The 18,301-nt window shown below is 48.5% G+C and overlaps 1 protein-coding gene across 1 annotated transcript in view; it reads right to left on the reverse strand.

Moving 5' to 3' along the window:
• Positions 1 to 1,585: 1,585 nt before the first annotated feature.
• ARHGAP32 (Rho GTPase activating protein 32) overlaps positions 1,586 to 18,301 on the reverse strand; it is a 179,357-nt gene continuing 162,641 nt past the window's right edge. The window contains exons 13-23 of the mRNA XM_065652158.1: positions 16,551 to 16,653; positions 14,118 to 14,262; positions 13,482 to 13,564; positions 12,965 to 13,072; positions 11,811 to 11,956; positions 10,406 to 10,607; positions 9,503 to 9,648; positions 8,564 to 8,638; positions 7,119 to 7,973; positions 5,602 to 6,464; positions 1,586 to 5,021 (exon numbers count right to left, since the gene is read on the reverse strand). Of these exons, the coding sequence (XP_065508230.1) occupies positions 2,775 to 5,021; positions 5,602 to 6,464; positions 7,119 to 7,973; positions 8,564 to 8,638; positions 9,503 to 9,648; positions 10,406 to 10,607; positions 11,811 to 11,956; positions 12,965 to 13,072; positions 13,482 to 13,564; positions 14,118 to 14,262; positions 16,551 to 16,653 (4,973 nt within the window). The 3' untranslated portion in view covers positions 1,586 to 2,774. The remainder of the gene's footprint in view (positions 5,022 to 5,601; positions 6,465 to 7,118; positions 7,974 to 8,563; positions 8,639 to 9,502; positions 9,649 to 10,405; positions 10,608 to 11,810; positions 11,957 to 12,964; positions 13,073 to 13,481; positions 13,565 to 14,117; positions 14,263 to 16,550; positions 16,654 to 18,301) is intronic.

Genomic DNA, 18,301 nt, shown 5'->3' on the forward strand with positions numbered 1-18,301 from the left:
TCGTTACTCACCTAACATTTAAGGAGGGTCTCCTACGGGTCGCACGTTCCGCTCAAAGCGGAGCTGGAAATCCGGAGCTGGAGGATGCTGTTGGACACTAACTCCTGCATGCACGGGGGAGAAACGCGGCTGCAAACTTAGGAAGCGGCAGTTTAAGATGCGGGTAGCTTGTGGCAAGTAGAAGGGAATTATTTAAGAGCATAGATGCTTGTCATCTGGCTGGAGATAAGGTTAGGCAATGAATTATTTAATCTGAGCAGAACTGGGCTTTAATTCAGAGAATTATTTGCCTCGCCATCCCTTTGCTCTCTCCCATTTCTCTGCTAGGACGCCAAGAACTGACCTACCAACTAGATACCTGGTGCAACCTCCCCTCCTTGCTCTGATGCATAACGCCCTGTTTAATCTCAGCTATGACTTTTTGAAAAATATAGCTTTATCTTGAATTAATGAGGATGGAAAACACTTTCTAAGGACCACGGGATTAACCACAGTGCAAGAGCAGAACTGCATAGCTCGCTGTATGGCTTGGTGTGGGGTGGATGCGGAGGTGACTGCAGAATCGCATTGAGACGCTTAAGCCACAGGCAGCAGCAACACCGAAAAGAAAGGTGCTCATCTGCGTTATCGTCTGGCAAAAGCCGGTGCCTTAACCTTTTTTATTTTACTGGGTTTTTTTGTTTTTTTTTTTTAATTTGCGTATTTGTGGCTCACCGCTGGTGCACAGAAATTAAGTTTGGGTTCTCAGCATCATACGATGCAGCGAGCTGAGGAGCCCAGGCTCAGGCAGGAGCAGCACGAACATTTAAGGAATACGAGTTGTCCAGGGATGGCACTTGATCTCTAGAAGGAGACAGTGGCTTTGGGCAGGAAAATCCAGAGAGGCGTTCACAATTAGCAGGAGCCCCCTCACAGTAGGATAGTCCTGGGTGACGTAAGGCTAAAGCGGAGGTTTAGGAGCGTTGCTGCGGGGGCAGGACTGGGGAGTTAAGGCTTTCGTGGAGAGAGAGGTTTGACCTCCAGCTCTTGTTACCTGAATCCCAAATAGCCTGAACCAAACACCTTGTCCCTGCTTTGACTGCAGACCTCGGCATGCAAAAAGTATTATCTCACAAAAAACCCAACCCCTCTACCTGGTAATTACTCTCAAGGAGACTGTGGCAACCTGGATCGCTGTGCTGCTTTTTTTTCCTCTTCTCTTTTCTCACCGCAAGATTTATTTCTGTAACATATAGGGACAGTTCTTCTAAAGAAAATGCTTAAAACAACAGCATTGCACGATAAAATAGTGTAACGCTACCATAAGGTAGTGTTACCGAAACAGTTCCAGAGATTCTACAAGATTAAAAGCAGCAAACGGCTAAAGGCTGGTTAACTACTAGAAGCAGGTTTTCCTTATGCTTTTAAAGCCCCCAAAATAGCTGTGAAACTTTTGTTAAAAAAAAAAAAAAAAAAAAAATCTGAGTTCCCTTTGACTTACACAGCTGTGTGCTAACTGCAGGACCTCCAGGTTTTTAATAAAACATTAGAGATACCAAACAGGTAGAGAAGTTCTTCAACCGCACAAGACAGGAATGGCCTTGGAATTTATCAGTGAACATTTTAAAAAAACCTCCTATATCTCAAGTATTGCTTGCAAGCTCTGCCTACTGGAATGGATGTGCTTTTTAATGGGGGGTTGTAGCGAGCCCCGGGAAGTGAGAGGCTGCACACGAGATGCTGCCTGGCTTCTTTTGCAATACGGAAAGCTTTTAATTACCTAGGACAACATTTTATTTGTATTCTAGAGAGTGCACTGGCCTTCTGTCCCTCCGGCTGACCGAACACTGGGGTGAGCTACACTTGGGCTACGGGAGGCGGCACGATTTCACAACGCATAGACAGCATGTACCTACTCTGCGTGTGCCGCGACTTCGTGGGGATCCCCTTGCCGGTGCAGAATTTAAAGATTACAGCAAGCTGTGCCCTGCAGACCTTTGGTTTAAGGTCAGAGCTTTCCCTGATCTAAGAGTGGCAGGATCCAGCCCAGGGCAAATAGCTGGTCATGCAGGTAACTCAGCACTTACACAGTCGTTCCTAGTTGGGAAGTTGGGCTCCAATTTACAAGCTGGGCATAATGCTATAGAGATTTTTTTTTTTTATATTTTGATAGTAATTTTTTTGTAAAGAGATGATACTGTCTGGCCAGCCACAACAGGGTATTAAATTGCCTGGACTGTGATAGCAGCAAAGAGGAATTGCCATGAAATGCTGTGCTGTTCCCAACTGTCCGTGTGTGGTTTGGTGTACTTGTGTGATTTTTTTTTTTTTTCCTTTTGGTATGAGAAATGCAAACGTGCCCTGCTTGGCTTCCATAGCTGGCTTACAATAAACGTACGACAGGCGGGGTGAGCAGCGGCATGCACGGTCCCACATGCACAGGACCACGGAGGTGCAGCGAGGAAGCGCTGGTAAACGCCAACGTCAAATCCAAGGAAGGTTTTTTTTCTTCCCTCCCTGCCCCAACAGCATCTCTTTGGCCTCTACCCGGCCTCTCTGTGTGCCAAGAGCCTGCCCTGCCGTTCCAGTTGTCTCAAAACTACGTGAAAAAGCTAAATCTCTACTACGTAAAAACAGTGAGTGGTGGGCTGGGAGAGGTGGGGCTGAGGGTGGGGTTTGCTTTGCTCATCGGGGCAAGATTGGGGTATTTTTCTTTTTTTCCGTCACTGAAAAAATAAAACAGTCCGCTGTCCAGCAGAGGCTGCTTAGACTCTATCCCTGCTTTCCCCCACAGCTCACTCGACGTGCACCTCTGTCTCAGGCCTCTGCAAACACAGCTCGCTCGGCAGGAAGGCTCCCTGGCCCAGGGCCGTGGCGTAAGTTCTACTGTGCACGTGGGTAAAACCGGGGGGCACAAACCCCCCTCCTCCCACGTAGCCCCCTCTTTGGTGCTGAGGCATGGTATGGTAATCCTCCAAATTATCATACTGGGACACCACAGTCATAGCGCTTTGGCGTTTCCCCAGGGTTTGGTAAGGGTACAGGATGGCAGAGTCCCTCTCTGTGCTTTCGGGGTGCTGCATTCGGAGGCTGTGGCTCCGTTCGGGTTTGGGCGGCGGTGCCATGGGCGAGGCGGCGTGTTCCTCTTCTTTATAGCAGTCTCTGGAGTGTTTCTCCGTGGACGGGGTCGGTCTGGCTCGAGACCTCTCCAAATCCGGCCTCTCCTCCGCCAACCTCACCTCCTTGTGGTTCAGTCTCAGGGTCTCCTGGTTTGCCGGGACGTACTTCCCGCCCGAGTGCTGGTAACCGATGGGCTCGGGCGGCTCGGGGCCACCTTTGGCTCTGTACTCGGGGTAAGGGGGCCCGTTTTTGGGTTCGGAAGGCTGCCTGTGGCTCGCGTCTTGCTGCAAGTGCGTCCGGTGCTCACCGGTGTTGCAGCCCGGCTCGTGCCCCTTCCTGTTGCGGACGCTGCTCTGTTTTTGGGGAAGGGATGGCTTCTCCGCCTGCCCGTTCCCGTACGCTCCTCCGTGGTAGTGGCTTCTGTCCGGCTCCAGCTCGGGGTGCTGCATGTAGTAACGTTCGTCCCCCTCGGGCGTAGCCGCTTTGGCTGGGTACCTCCCCTCCTTCCCTTCCGCCACGGTGAGGAGACCAGTTTTCCCAGGATCTGATTTGCTGCGCAAGTGAATCACATCCAGTCCTCCCAGTTCCTCCTGCAGCACCGGGGCCACGTTGTCGTACTGGGACATCACCGGCCCTTTCGCCTTTTGGCGTGTGCGGCTCTCCCGCCGGATGGACTGCATGCGGTACTTCTCCATGTCCTCCAGGTCCCACGACATGTACATGTGCTTGATGTCCGGGGCGGGAGGCACGTCTCTGCTGATGAAGCTGTGCTCTTTGCCTGTCAGGTGGCCGATGAGCCCCCCCCGGGGGTAGGCGGACAGGCTGGGATAGCGGTACAGGCCTTTGCTTTGCAGCCGGGACGCGTAGGACGCAAAGTCTCGGCTGGGCAGGGCATGGAAAGGTCTGACCCGCACGGTGCTGTAGGGATCCAGGTCATAAAAGCTCCCGTCGGCTGTGGTGTAGTAAGAGGAGCTGGAAGAGCTGGAATAAGGACTGTAGCGGTAATGCACCCGCCCGTTCTCAAAATAAGGCTGCAGCTGAGTGACGTGGTAGTCAGAGTGGGGCTGATATGGCTTGTATTGATAAAGCGGCCGCGGGCAGTACACCGGCTCGTCGTCCGGAGGCACCTCGGTCCGCGAAATGGGGACGGAGCGGATGGCTGTGGCCGCAGGGGTGGGGACGTGCAGCGACTGAACCCTGCGGATAGTGGGGTACGGAGGAGTGTCCTCGGCGTAGCCGGCGCTGCGCAGCCCCGTGGGGCTCACGGAGGACGCGAACTCCGTCCGGCTGCGAGGTTTGGAGTGGAGAGCTGGGGTGCTCTTGCCTTGGTTCACGTAGGTGTTGTAGCGGGCGGCCGCAGGTGTCTCCGAGCGAGGCGGGTAGGCTGGGTGCGGGTCGGGTTTGCTGTGGTAGGAGAGGTGAGGAGGAACGCTCTCGGGTCTGTACTGATGGATGGAGGTCGGCTTGTGGTGCAGGTAGGTGTCTGGACCAGAGGGCTCGGGGATGCTCTCGGGTTTGGGATGCGGCACGTACACGGGCTGCAGGGACGCGTGCTTAGGTGGTGGAGGCGGCGGCAGCAGCAGCGCTTCCTCCACGGAGGAGGCCAGCATGGAGGAGGACAGGAAGGCCTGATAATTGGAGTTGTTGATGGCGTCCGCGTTGTTGGAGTGCATGGCAGCGGCAATTTTGCTCTCCAGCGTTCTCACGGGCGGGACAGGAGGCGTGAAGCTGTAGGAAGAGTGAGTGGGGACGGACTCGGAGCGCAGGTGCAGTGGGGGAGCCCTCGTGGTCTCCCGAGGTTTCTCCAAATGGCTCTGGTGGCCCGTGGGCACGGAAGAAGAGCAGCGGGTGGTCGAACTGTTTTCAGAGACGAAAACAGGCGTGGGCTCAGGTGGCTTTTCGGGTGCAGTTGTTCCCCATACCTATAGGGAAGAAACAGGTAGAAGTTAGAGGCAAGCGCTCCAAATCTGTAGTTAAAATCTCACAGATGCTTGTACGCATTAGTTCAATATAAGTTGTTTTTTCTGTGCTGTGGAGATTTTGTTAGGAATGTTTTGTTAGGTGGTCTGCTCATAAATGTATTATACTCGTCCTAATGACAGCGTATCTGGATTTAAACTCCTGGGGAGCAGATGAAGCAGTGTAACACCGCAGAAATCCCTTCCTGAAATGGGCCTGTGGTGCCCAAGACAGGCTGCAGGTGTGCCTGGTTCACGGGCAGCAATCTGGATTTCTGAGCGGACATTTCCACGTCTAACACTCACACATGGAATCTGACCTGCTTTCCTAAAGAGGATGTTGGAAGAGGATTTTGTCAGCCTCCCTGAAGAGAGGATGCAAAAATTCTTCCTTGTTTCTGGCACTCTTAAACTGGCATTCCCTGCAGCAGACACTCCCAGCAGACGCTTTTTCTCCTTAAAACCAAGGTATATTGGGATACAAGCTGCGCGTGGACACTGTGCTTGCAAAAACACGCGAGGCCGGGAGGACACATCCACGTACCTGATTGGAACTACTCGATGTTTTTGCCGAGGCCGCTGGCACTTGTCCCGTTGCGGACTGGGGGTCCTGCCTGTGCGCCGGGGCCGGCTGGCCGGCTGTGCGCGGTGCGGCTGTGACAGGGACATCTGCCAGACCCGCTGGCCCGCGGTTGGGCTCAGTCGCTGTTTGGATAGTTGTTAAATATGGCATCGGAGCAGAGGCGCTTTTCTCCCCGGTGGTTGCAACAGGAGAGGACTGAAGTTTGTCATCGGCTGTGCAGGCAGGAAGGTGCTCCTTGTCCCCAGAGGTGCAGGGACGGATTTGGGGCTTATCTACAGCCAGGTCTGGTGTGGGTGCTTCCCAGTCAGGCAGTGCAGCTGGAGCATGGTGGGGTTTGTGCTCCCAGTCCCCAGCGTGGGAGGGGACGTGATCTTTGTCCCCCACTTTACCGGGATGCAAGCCGGACTGCTCCTGCTCCCCATCTCTGCTCCCGGCCACGTCCCCTGGGTCCCGGTTTCCAGGTGCCCCCGGCGGGTGGTTCTGCTCCCCGGGTGCGCCGCTACCTTGGCAATCCTGCTCTACTGGTGCCCCAGTCTGGAAGTGAAGTCGGTTCTCGGGCAGACTGGTGTACAGGTGGAGCTTGTCTGGAGCACCGGCAGAGAGATGGAGCTTTTCTAGAGCTGTGCCAGCTTCCGTCTCTCCGTAATTTGTGCTTTCAGAATGAGCATCTCCTGGCCTTTTCTGGGACTGAGCGGACGCTTGCTGCGCGGACTCGGCTAACGCTAGGGCTAGCATGCGCGCCGCGTTTTTCGGAGGAGGAGGAGGGATAAGAGACACAGAACTGACGGGAACAGGATCCTGGGGGGAGTCGAGGGCAACTGCTCCTAATGGGGGGAAAATTGAGAGAGAGAGTGATTGTACGTTACCCAGTAAGGAGAGTGACCTAACCTTAACGACTATTATAGAAAAATAGATGCTTTCCACGCTTTCACAGTGGCAGTTCCTTCTGATGTGAAACACTATATCTTTGTCTCACATGCAAACGCTGCTCAATAGCACGGCAGTTGATCACAAAAAGGAAAAAAAACACAAGAGATTGTCTAAAGGCTCCTCTTGCATTTCTAGAGAGGTAGGAAGTAGGTAGAAGAGAATGAGATACCCTTACGCAGTTTTGATCATAAGGTTTTAGATGAAAAGGTCCTCTCTTCAAGTGTTGGCAGATTTTTAATTTAAAAATGAAAAGTCTTAGATGGTCTATTGGCTGAAATGATTTAGAAGGACATGCTATAGATTTTCACATATGACAGGATGGGGAACAAAAAAGCGGTATTCAAAGGATTATGGAAACTTATCTGCGTTCTGTGTGATGTAGGGAGAAGGCAGAGGTTAAGACCTTACTGATCTGCACAGCCCTGCAAGACACTTGTGATCAGAACCGACGGGCAATCCCCTCTCCTAAAAGGCACGCAGAGGAGGATGTTTCTGAGAGCAGGTCCCCTTTGGAACTTAAAGAAAGAATGGAGGAAAATGCACTGTACCTGGCTGTGTGTGTCCAGTGGGTACAGTCTTATTCTGACTGCTCGATATTGGTCTCTCCCCTTCTTCTGGCACCTCTGCCTTGCCAGCAGCCACTAGCTGGGCGTGCTGGAGCTCCTGGTGGGCTCCTTCCCCTGCTCCTGTGTCACTGCTTTGCAGGGGCAAGGACATCTGGGTTGGGGACCTGTTTGTGATTTCGGTGATGCCAAGCCCTTTGCTCCAGCTGGAAGCAGAGGAGTTTCTGGCCGCGATGGACGCTCCTCCGATCGATTCTGACACACGGCTGGGCAGCGCGAAGGAGACGGGTTCTGGCATGGGCAGCGGCGGAGATCTGGGGGGCTTTCGGCCCACCTTGGGCGAGAAGGCGTGGGGTTTGCAGGCTTTCTCTTCCGTGGGGCTCAGGTCCAGGGTAAAGAAGGGACTCATCTTCTCTTGGAAAGGGGAGACTGGCTCAGAGCTCGTGGCACTGCCTGGTGTCTGGGACTGGCTGCCTGATTCTAAATCCTTCTTTAGCAGGCTCGGCTTCTCCTTATTGATGCCGACTGATTCCAGCAGGGAAGTGCTGCTGTCCAGGCACTCGGACTCTGCTTGGGGCGGGCTGCACTGGAAAGACATTGGGTCAAAATCTAGGCTGGCGACTCCGATATCTGGGGGGCTCAGGTCGACATCTTCGGCAGATCGAGGAGAAATCAGGGCGGGAACGTGGATGAGCCCCTCGTCCCCATCGCTGTCATCGTGGGGCAGGTTGTCGTAAGAGTTGCAGCGATTCATGTTTCCCAAGAGCTCTCCGTTGAAGGAAGCGGACAGGGCGTCACTACTGGACCTGGGTCTTCTGGGTCGAAACAGTTTAGATTCACCTGGGAATGAACAGATACATAAGGGCTAGTCTCAAAATGTTACTGTCCAGGAGGCGATGGGTTTGTGTTTTTAAAGTAGTCTCAAGGCTGTGTGTAAGATGCTCACCTGGTGACCTCTAATGCAAAAGCGCTGTAGTTAGCAGCAACTCTTTATTACATTTGCTCAAACTCTTTTACAGCAGTTGTCAGGTCTGACCTAGTCTGAAACGAAGCAGTTTGTGAAAGCAAAACTAGCCTAAGTGTGCCGTAGACCTAAGGCTTTCTTAGAAAGCATCTTCCTTCCTGATGCCACCTTTTCCACCTTAGAATAGAAAGGGGAGATGGCAAGGAACAAATGTAGGCAGTGCTGGCTATACAAAAGCAAGACGTTTGCCTTTTTTACCTCAGAAGGAAAACAAAGACCTGAAGAACATTTCTCTGTGATACCCGTATGTGTTGGGCAGTGGCAAGCTGCTTCACTAATTACCCAGTCCAGCTTTTACTGGATGGGTAGAAAATCTGCCCTGTTCAATATTTGCAGTCAGTAATGTCAAACCGCATCTTTCAATGCACACACACTAAAAGGGCAGGTACAAAAGATTTTGTCTTACCATCAACCGCATGCAGAGAGGTGAGCGATTCTTCACTTTTGGCTGAGCGAAGGGTCCCGCTGTCTCCTCGTCCACCTAAGGAAACGCAAGCGAGATGGTGAGAGGCTGAATTATAAAAATAGTTTATATTTGGTTATGGTGGCAGCAAGAAACAAATGGGTTTCTAGCAACAGTACCAGTGTCCTGGGAGTCACGGTTCTGCTCTTTTGTTTTGAGGTTGGGTTTTTCTTGGTTTTGTCTTTACTCCAAAGCCTTTAGAGAAACGTTTATCCTGTTCCACTCTTAAAAATCTTTATTGTCTAAGGCAGACGCAGTCCTGCTGCGCATGGCCCTACAGCGGTCCCTTTCAGACAGTCTTTAAGGACAGTCATATAATGTGTTTATTATACTGAAGACTCTGAGGGTTATAATTTAAAAATGGAACCAGGGAGAAGATGGGATAAAAGTCCTCACTGGCCCATGTTTGGGGATTTGTGGTGTTTTACCACAAAAGCATATTGTTGCTATTTTTAAATTTGGAAAGAGACAGCAAACAATATATGGAAACGGCTGAGAATTCAAGTCTATATACAAAGGATCCCAGGTTGGAAGGGACCACAATGCAGCTATAAAAGGTTGTCGGGTGCCTTCTCCAGTCACAGTGGTACAGCTGTTGGGGTGAATGTGTTTGTGGAATAGCACCTTTACCTAGTTTAGTTGTGTGCCTTTACCTAGTTTAGTTGTGTGCCTTTACCTAGTTTAGTTGTGTGCCTTTTGAGAACACACCAACACGTCAGAAGGAATTATTCCAAGCTAATGCAAGACCAATTTAGGAAAGGTATGTTAATGGAAGGTGTTATACATGGATTGAACGCTAGAAGGAGATAAAATCACACTGAAAATGTGAATTCTGCATTGCTGGAAACCCCGGGTTCTTGGAAGCTGGGTTTGCACCCTTACCTGCCAGGGCTATGGCTTTCATTTCCGAGGGCTCGCTGGGATTGCGCTGTAGTTTGCGTTTGGACACGGACGACGATTTTCCCAGGTTGAAGAAGGAACGCCAGCTGCCAACTGGCGATTTCTTCATCTTGCTGGGCGGTCTTTTTCTGGAGTGAGAAAACAGAGCAAATTTTTGGAAGGGAAAACTGCGTTTAATTCCTGCCAATGGTTATTTGCTATTAGCACTACCTGGTTTCTGCTGAAGTAAAGCTTAGAAACTTGGTCTCTTTTAACTAGGTGAGGGTGTTTTCGTTCTTATGGCTCGGCCTTAAAGTCTTGCTGGGTAAATCCCACCAAACTATGCCAAGCAGGTGAGCAAAGGCTCCATATGTGTACAGTGCAGCAGCTAAGGGGTGGCTTTCATTTAGCTGGCAGATGCACCAGTTCTCTGTAAAGGGTATTCAAAACCATCTCTCACTCGTGCTGTAAATCACATCCGCCTCCTCCCACTGTCATACTTAATTTCTAGTGGAGCAACTGGACAGACTTGATGACATCTCGAGGGGAACTTGGATTTGTTACAGGCAATTAGTCCTGAAATCTGGAAAACCCCAGTGTTTCCAGGTGTTCACTCTGTTTACACGTCTGTGTGCATGACTAGTACATATGCATCACATACGACATGGCTTTATACATTTAATGATAACCCTGCTAAAAAGCAGGGAGCGGCACAGAAGTTCTGTGGCTCAACTAAGTCTACCAGACAATTGAGTTAAGCCGAGTCCTCAGATTGTCCAAAGCAGGTGGAAAACTGGCAAGAAAACTTCATGTATGACTAGTCTAAGTCAATATCAGCAAGTTTTTGGTGTAGTAATAATTAAAATAAAATTTATGACAGATGCTGGAAAGGAAACTCGTCTCTACCTTTCAGATGGAAAGTCTATGACTGTGTGGAATTTCCCCTGTAAAGCTGCAGGACCTTCTCCCACTTCGATGTATTTGCTGTCTGCCACGATGGGAGAGTTGATCTGGGCTTGTGTCCGCGCCTGCGCCTCCTCCAGCGTCAGCAGCTTGGTGGAAGGAGAGGACACCAGCAGCGACTTGGGCCGGGACAAAGAGCTGTGCCCTGCAAGGGAAAACCACAGGGAGAATCAGAAACCAGCGGGACGGAGATCAAAGCTCCAGGTCTGTGTGTCTAGGGAGGTGCTGTGTTTTTTGCAATCTTTGCTACCCCAGCCACTGAAAGACGTGGTCAAAACAACCATTTTGTCAGAGGTATGTATGACCAAAAAAAAAAAATTCTCTATTATGTGAGCAGCTTAGTGTATTTTAGAAAGAAAAAAAAAGAAGCAGAGGGAAGCAGGTAGGTTAGAAATCTCCACTGACATACTTTTACTTTAGCTTCATCTGTATGCAAAATTCTGTCAAGAAGGTGATGGTTTTTCTTCTGATAAAGCTTGGCTTCGGTCATTCCCAGGTGCACCTTCTCGGTGCAACAGCAAATGCCACGTGTGACCGAAACTGCTACAGACTAAAGCAGGCTTGGGAACACCACTTGCACCTCTTAGGGACAGGCGCAGGGAGAAATCCATGCTCAAAACCGGGCTCTTGGAAGCACCGAAGAGATGCTGATACGCTGTGAAATAGCCTGACCATTCTCCCCAGCATTTTTGTGTCAGAGCACACCGAATGCGAGTGACCAAGTCATTAAACAATTAGCTGAATTTACATAGTCCGTTCTAAGCCTGGATAATCATTTGGCTGGGATTCTTAGTGTGCTTATCTTCCCCTGGCAGAGCTCAGCCTGCTGTGGGCTATGACTGTTCAGCCAAGCTAACCCTTGGCTCCTATTGACTTCAAATTGCCTTCCAGTAGGAACACAAGCTGGACTTAGAGCAACTCTGCTATTAAGTAGAGGTAGGGCTTGCTTAAAAGTGGGGAACTGCAAATACAGTGGAAAAAACAGCTATTTGCACCCCACAGGTGCTGGTAACTGCATGGACTTTGCACATTTCATAGGAAGGGCAGGTTATCGAAGCAGATGGTACCACTTAATGCTGCTCAGAAGTAATAATAGCTTGTGGTATCCATGTTTGTTGATCTAACAGAGTAAACTTTCTTCGTGGTGCAACTCCACTCGTTTTCATTGGAAAAAATATACTTATGGTCTTAGGAGTTACTCAAGGGGTTCTAACATCATAACCCTGGAAATCTGTCCTCTCAGTTATACTAAAAACATATTTAAGATGTCCTATGGGAGGCTCAGATACTCCTTGAACATCTGCTACCTTTTTTGCTCAAGGTAGAGGAGCTGGAGGAAGACGCTCACCTGCTCCATCGCGTATGACCGAGCTGAGTTTGGAGCTGAAGAGGACGTCCACGTGGTTCAGGATGAATTCCACAACCACCGACTGGATCCGCACCTCCATGAAGGCGGCTGTTCCACTGAAGCAGGCAGACTCAATCTGCTTTGATCTGAAGAAAAGGCGGATGAAATGAAATGGGAACATGGGAAGATGTTCTCCTTTTGGGTTAGGTTGTGCAGGCAGGCGAGACTTTAGAGGCAGGTAAGAGATTAAATCTCATCAAAGCTTTACACAAATTATCATAGTGACTGTAGTGATTTATAGCCAGATTTTGGGGTCAAGTTTGAGTCTAGAAGGACAAAGAACGTGCAAAATGTCGGGACTGAGGTAAATGAACTGTGTACAAAAAGCAGGAATCTTTTGGTTAACTGATTTCCAGACACTGTGAATGGCAGCAGTTTAATGCAGTCGCATTGTACAAAACTCACCGTGGCCTTTCTAACGTGGTTCCCCTCTAGCAGGGAATGTCTTCACCTGATCCTGCCCAGCAAGTACCCCGATGTTCACAAAAGAAAAATCAAACAAGGGATCATTTGACTGCTTGTGGGTAAATTGTCAGGAAGGAGAAAAGAGCTTACCCTCATTAATGGCACACAGGGGAATCTATGACTCGGATTTCTCAGGTTGGTAACAAAAGCAGTCCAGAAATTAGTACAATAGAGGCCAGGGTGATTTTTTTCTTTTAAACCAAAATTTTAAAATCACATCATTAATTTTAAACTACCCTATTACGTACATTCAAAACAAATTTTAGGAGACGGATTTATCCAAAATCATTTCCACAAGTCTGAATTTTTACAGCCAAAAGCTGTCAAATTAGACTCTAGAGACTTATGCACTGGGAAATCAGTGATGCCACTGAACACATTTTCCTGGATGATCAAGGACACATTAGCCTCATCTGATCAGGAGAGGGGAAATTATCATCTAGAAAAGCGCCTGCTCGGCATAACTTCCCATCAGAAACTTTATGGGAGGAGAAGAACACATTGGATGGAAGGCAGGAAGATCTTTCTCAACTGCTGGAAGTTATGATTTTCTGCAAAACAGGTATCAGTTTGCTATAAATAAAAGAACTTATCTTGTATTTAAATGGTGGGGGGGAACAAAAGAGTACCTTAGGAGGTTTGGAGCCCAGACGATTGCTAAGTTCTTTGTGTGCATATTTGTGATGGAGCAGTAATCAGCTAGACGAGCTAAGTGTCTCATTAGGAACTCCAGCGTCCTGGAAAACAGGAGATAGGCAAATGTTCAGCACCAATGAGCAAAGCCATGCTTCAGTTTACAAAACAAACCCCAGTTCATTACTTTCTTTTGGTGTGACAGCTCACAGAACAAAAAATGTTGAACTATGTACTCTAAGCCTCACAGTAAAGTTGTCTTTAGCAAATACTTACACTGGGGCGCGGTGAGAGGAGTCTCTCCTGGCTCAAGGAAAAATGATCTCAGCCCAAGGGCTGGATCCAGCAACCACTGAGGTGGACGGGAATAATCTAAATGCCACCAGCACATCTAGCCATAAACCATTTTAATATACAGGGGTACAGCGTGGCTATCTCGAGAGGGAAAATGGGAATTGTATCGTTTCACTCCTGCAATGCTAGCAATAATAAAATAATAAAGGTTGTGCTCACCTGTAGTGAGGAGGCGGCAGCTGCTGGATGACATCGTGGATTTTCACCAACCGTTCCTCATCAGTAGCGGCAGAAACAGCGTCCTGGAACAGGGCAGGAGGGGATTGAACTGCAAATAAAACTTAATACCTGCCACAGCATCTTGAACCATGTGGCAAATGTACCGTTTTTCAGTAGTGAGGTGGATTTTGCTGCTCTTCTCTGCCTTCGGAGAGGCGTCCGTCATAATGTGAGAAAGGCCAAGTAAATCAAGACCTGGCCCACTTGATATCTTAATTTTACAAAGCAATTTTTTGTAGCGGGCATAGATCCAAGTAGCATTTGCTTCTAATCCCATTCCTGTTTGAGGAATCATTGGGGAATAGCAAACAATGGGGGAATTCTTGCAAAGCACCATTAGTGTCCCAGTAACCTTCTACTGGGGGCCCAAAAATAAAATCAATATGGAGGACAAAAGCATGCGTGAGAAAACCTGAAGGGGAACCAGAAAACCCCAAATTAAGCAGAAATAAGACAGGAAAAGTGTGTGGAAGACAAATTCAGCTTGTTGCTGGATCCTTTTCAGGATTTCTCTGTTTAACCCGTGTAGATGAAGTTACGCTGAAGAGGAAAGCCAAAGGCATCGCCCCTACTTACGGAGAACTTCTCGTAGAGTTGGTAGGTGAGCAGAGGGTTGGGGAGCTCGCGGAAATAGAGTTTGCAGAGGGAGCCCACGCAGTGGATGTCCTGGATGTAAATATCCTTTGTCAGGTCGGGAATCTGCTCCGAGTCAAACTCGTGCCTGGAAACAAGGAGAGGAAAATGAGCAAAGGGGTTTGAAAAGGAGGAATGAAAATAAAATCCAGTGCAAATTACAGTAAGGAAAAACAAGAGTTTCTTGATTTACAGGAAAAAAATACTGAGTCACCAAAGCCACACACCCTATGGTTGTGGTGCTGCTAGACTAGATTTTTCCAAAATGAGACTTTTATATTCTTTTAATAAGGCTTTTAAAATTAGTTTTACAACTAGTGTGCAATCCCTTTTCCTCTAAGAGAGTCTCCAGAGAATGTTTTCTAAGACCGTGGAGACAACCTGAATATTTAACTCCCAGGGGCTGTGACTGGGAGAGAGAAAAAACCAAACTCGCCAACATTTATGAAATAAAAGCTGAGCTTAGAAGGCCAAGGGCTGGCTCGCTCCCTTAGAAGACGAGGAAGGAGCTCCTTCCTCCTTGTAAACCCGAAGGCTTTGTGAGGGAAACCATTTCTACTGTATGCCAGCCTGGGGGCAGAAGAGGTCTCTGCTTCTTCAGACACGAACGGTCCGCCCCAGGTCCTCATCCCACAGACAGCAGGGAAGGAAATGAAGGTCTCTGTTTTCCCCAACCGATGGATTGTCCGTAGCCACAATCCCCAGCGTTCGGAATACTCCTCTTCCACGGGCACGTTCTGACTCATCACTTACTCATATCTGGGAGAGAAACTTATTTCCTACACTTGGCTCCGCAGAAGAGAGAGCGCAGAAGGGAGATCAGGGAAAACAACCACCAACCCAGCCCGTACAAATAAACTCAGCCTTGGCTGAGATTCCGCGGCCATATCCTGCCCTATTCCAGTATATTTTCCCTAGAAATAAATCTCACGTTGTGACAGAGACCTACCCTTGCAGAAGGAAAATACAAGTAATGAAAGGGAAGCCCCCCGACGTTCAGCCTTTCTTCTCGCTGCATTGGCTGTTTCGATGACTACATCTTATTTCTTTTGACCCCAAAGGAAGATTTTGTTAGGAGAATACAACTTCATAGGCTCTCAAAAAAAGCCAGAGCCGGAATTCAGGGATACTCATCCAACTCAACACTCGCTCTGCCAAATAAAGGCGGCTAACGCAGTAATAAAGGGCAAACCTGTCCCGGAGTAAATCTCCCACATGGAATAAATTCTCTTTCTCTTCAACCAAAAAGCCCTTTAAATCCGGGAGATCCAATTCTTCTGTGTGAAACTTAAGAACGGTGACTCATTTATAAGGATACTGCAGCTCTAGCTTTGGAATAAGCCTAATGATCTGTTTATGTAGCTGGAAACTGCAGCAATGCAATGTGTCCTACATTAATCAAACACTTATGAAAATCTGTAGTGATTTAGATGAACAACAGGGACAATGTTTACAAGCTATGCCATGTACTCCCTTCCTTTTGTGTTTGGAACATCTCAGAAAACTGAAAAATTAGGCTGTCACTTTATTCTCTGTACTATACCAGGGAATTATGCCATTAAAGTTTTAGAAAACCATTTTTAAAGCACCTTTGGAAAACAATGAAGGAGAAAATGGTCTTGGCGACACAAAGGGGAAAAAATGGACTAGGGCAGTGATTAGAAAGATGGTTCAGCACAAGTCAAAATGGGGAATTAAAGGGATGTAACAAGGGCAAACATTTTATTCAGCCAAGACTGCTGTGGGCAACAGCTACAGTCGGAGTCTTTGGAGTCTGCATATCAAATCCTCAGGAGCGGATTTTTAAAATGCAACTCGCTGCAGTGAGACACAGGATTAAGCTGAACCAGAATAAACCCATCCATGTGAGGGTTTGTACAGAAGCTGCACCGGCTCGAACCTGGCCACTGAACGCGGGAATAGCCGGTACAACAGGGAAATCCTTCATATGGAAAATAGCCCTCGGTGAGGCCGCGGGGCCGGGATCACCACTGGAATTAGTCACATCCCACTAGGTTCTCCCAGTCCCTACGCAACAGAAAAGTGCATATGAAATGATGGGAGGGAAACCAGCCTCACAGAAGGACAAAGACCATTTACTGTGATGAGAAGAGCTCCTAAATGGGGAGGACAAACACCTCGCCTTCCCCTGCACAGCCCGGCAATGCCACCCACCGTGAATTATGCAAGTACTCCTTGCGTGTTCCCAATTAATTGCTAAAATGCCACGAGTCCAAAGCAGCAAGGAGAAAGATCAGCTGCTCAAAACGGGCTCCAGGAGCAAGAAGCAGCAGGAATGAATTGTGCCAGCACGGTGACACCAGGATCCCAGCACATCCCAATACGGTCTCCCCGTGCTCCCAGGTCTGTCCTTACCGTAGTTTCTGGATGTTGGACGCGATCCCTGACAGACGATATATTCCATCCACAATGCCATGCTTCTCAATGAATTCAGTGCAGCTCTTGAGGACCTGGGGGACTAAAGAACAAGCGCTGTCGGTTAGTTCGGGATGTTATTAAAATCCTAGTTCAGGCTGTGGTCTTGTCAGATGCCATAAACAGCCCAGCTGGGCTGCTGCTTTAGTTCTTCCTTAGAGGAGAAAGCCTGTAAGAAATTTAACTTGAGGGAGTTGGTGCAGAAACTGGTCAGAGCTGTTCTTTGCTTTCAAGAAATGCCAGGATATGAATCAGGGTGAAAAAAGTCAATGCTGGTCAAGCAGAGGCCGTGCAGATCCCATCACAACTCCCACACGAACTGTGGTGTTGAATTCCATTTCAGAAGAGCTACAAAATCGAGCGAATACTCTCTTTGGCCAAAGACCTCCTCTGTTTTCAAGTCTATACAGGATTAACCTATACTGCTTGGTTTAAGCAAATATAAACATTTCAGAGACGCTACTTGCTGCACCAGAGCCAGGAGAGTTCTAACAACTGATAATTTCATCCCCAATGTCTACCCGAGCGTGACTGGATTTAGATAGCTACACAACGTCCCACACTCACAGAAACTGCAGACAGACCAGGGTATGACTGAATGGAAAAAATAAGCCCCGAGGATATAATTAGGTGTCAAGTTAATATTCAAGCCGCTTCACCAACCGATTCCTTCCAGTTGACTTCTCGGCCTCATGCAGCAGCCACTGCCGGAGCTGTCTGTCCATCCTTGTAAGCGTAAGAAGGAGCAAATTGCTTTATTTATAAAAAAGGAGATAAAACTGCCTGAACACAGAAAGAAAACCAGGATTGAGCTCTTGTGAGCATCAGCAAATCTTTGTGGAAAAAGCTCAGATCCTTGTGGATTCCTCTGCAAGCCACCTTTGTGCTACAGCTCCCACGGTGATCCAGATTTATTCTTACATTAGATGCCAGGTCTGATCAATTTGCCACGTGACACAGATCCTGAATAGGTCATGTGGCAAATCCCCTTATATCAAGCAGCAAATGCCATCTGCCAGTCAGTTCTCAGCGCTGCTGAACTTAGATGCTCTGTGCTTTCCCCTCTCCGGCCGCTTTGCTGCTTTTTTCCCCAGCTTGCAGCAAACACACAGCTGGAGAAAAGACACCGAGCCCTTGTACGTTAAGCAACGGCAGAGAAAGAGCCTTGAAACCAAACGCTGCTTTTCTGGGGGAAGAAAAAGCAGCAGAGTGATCACCTTTGCTCTCCCCTGTACATGCAATGGAAATTTCAACTTCCACTAATGCAGCCACAAGACATTTGCAGAAGGAAACCTCAGCATCCACTCTGGAGCTATCGGTACCTCGCGAGCCTGGAGCAGCGCTGCAGTTGTTGGATTAGGAATCGACCAGATGCATATTTAGGCATCTGAGCCAGGATAAGCAACAACTTCTTGCCGCTGAGCGAATACACATTTGGAAAGCATGTTCGTAAAATGTGCATCAGTCATCCACTCCGTAAGCTAAATGTCTGAGAGCAGAGCAGGCGGAACAGATGGCCCTCAATTCTAATACCGTTTCCAAAAACGTTCTTGCAGGATAACACCCCTTCACGCAAACAGATTCAACACCTCTTGAAGAAGAAAGTTTTTAAGGCTTTAAGCGGACAGGGAAGGAGTTATATCTTACTGAAGAAGTTGCCAAAAAGGGCTAAAATACGTTTTTGCATTGCA

Source organism: Caloenas nicobarica, chromosome 26 (assembly GCF_036013445.1).
Source record: "Caloenas nicobarica isolate bCalNic1 chromosome 26, bCalNic1.hap1, whole genome shotgun sequence".
Lineage (NCBI taxonomy): Eukaryota > Metazoa > Chordata > Aves > Columbiformes > Columbidae > Caloenas > Caloenas nicobarica.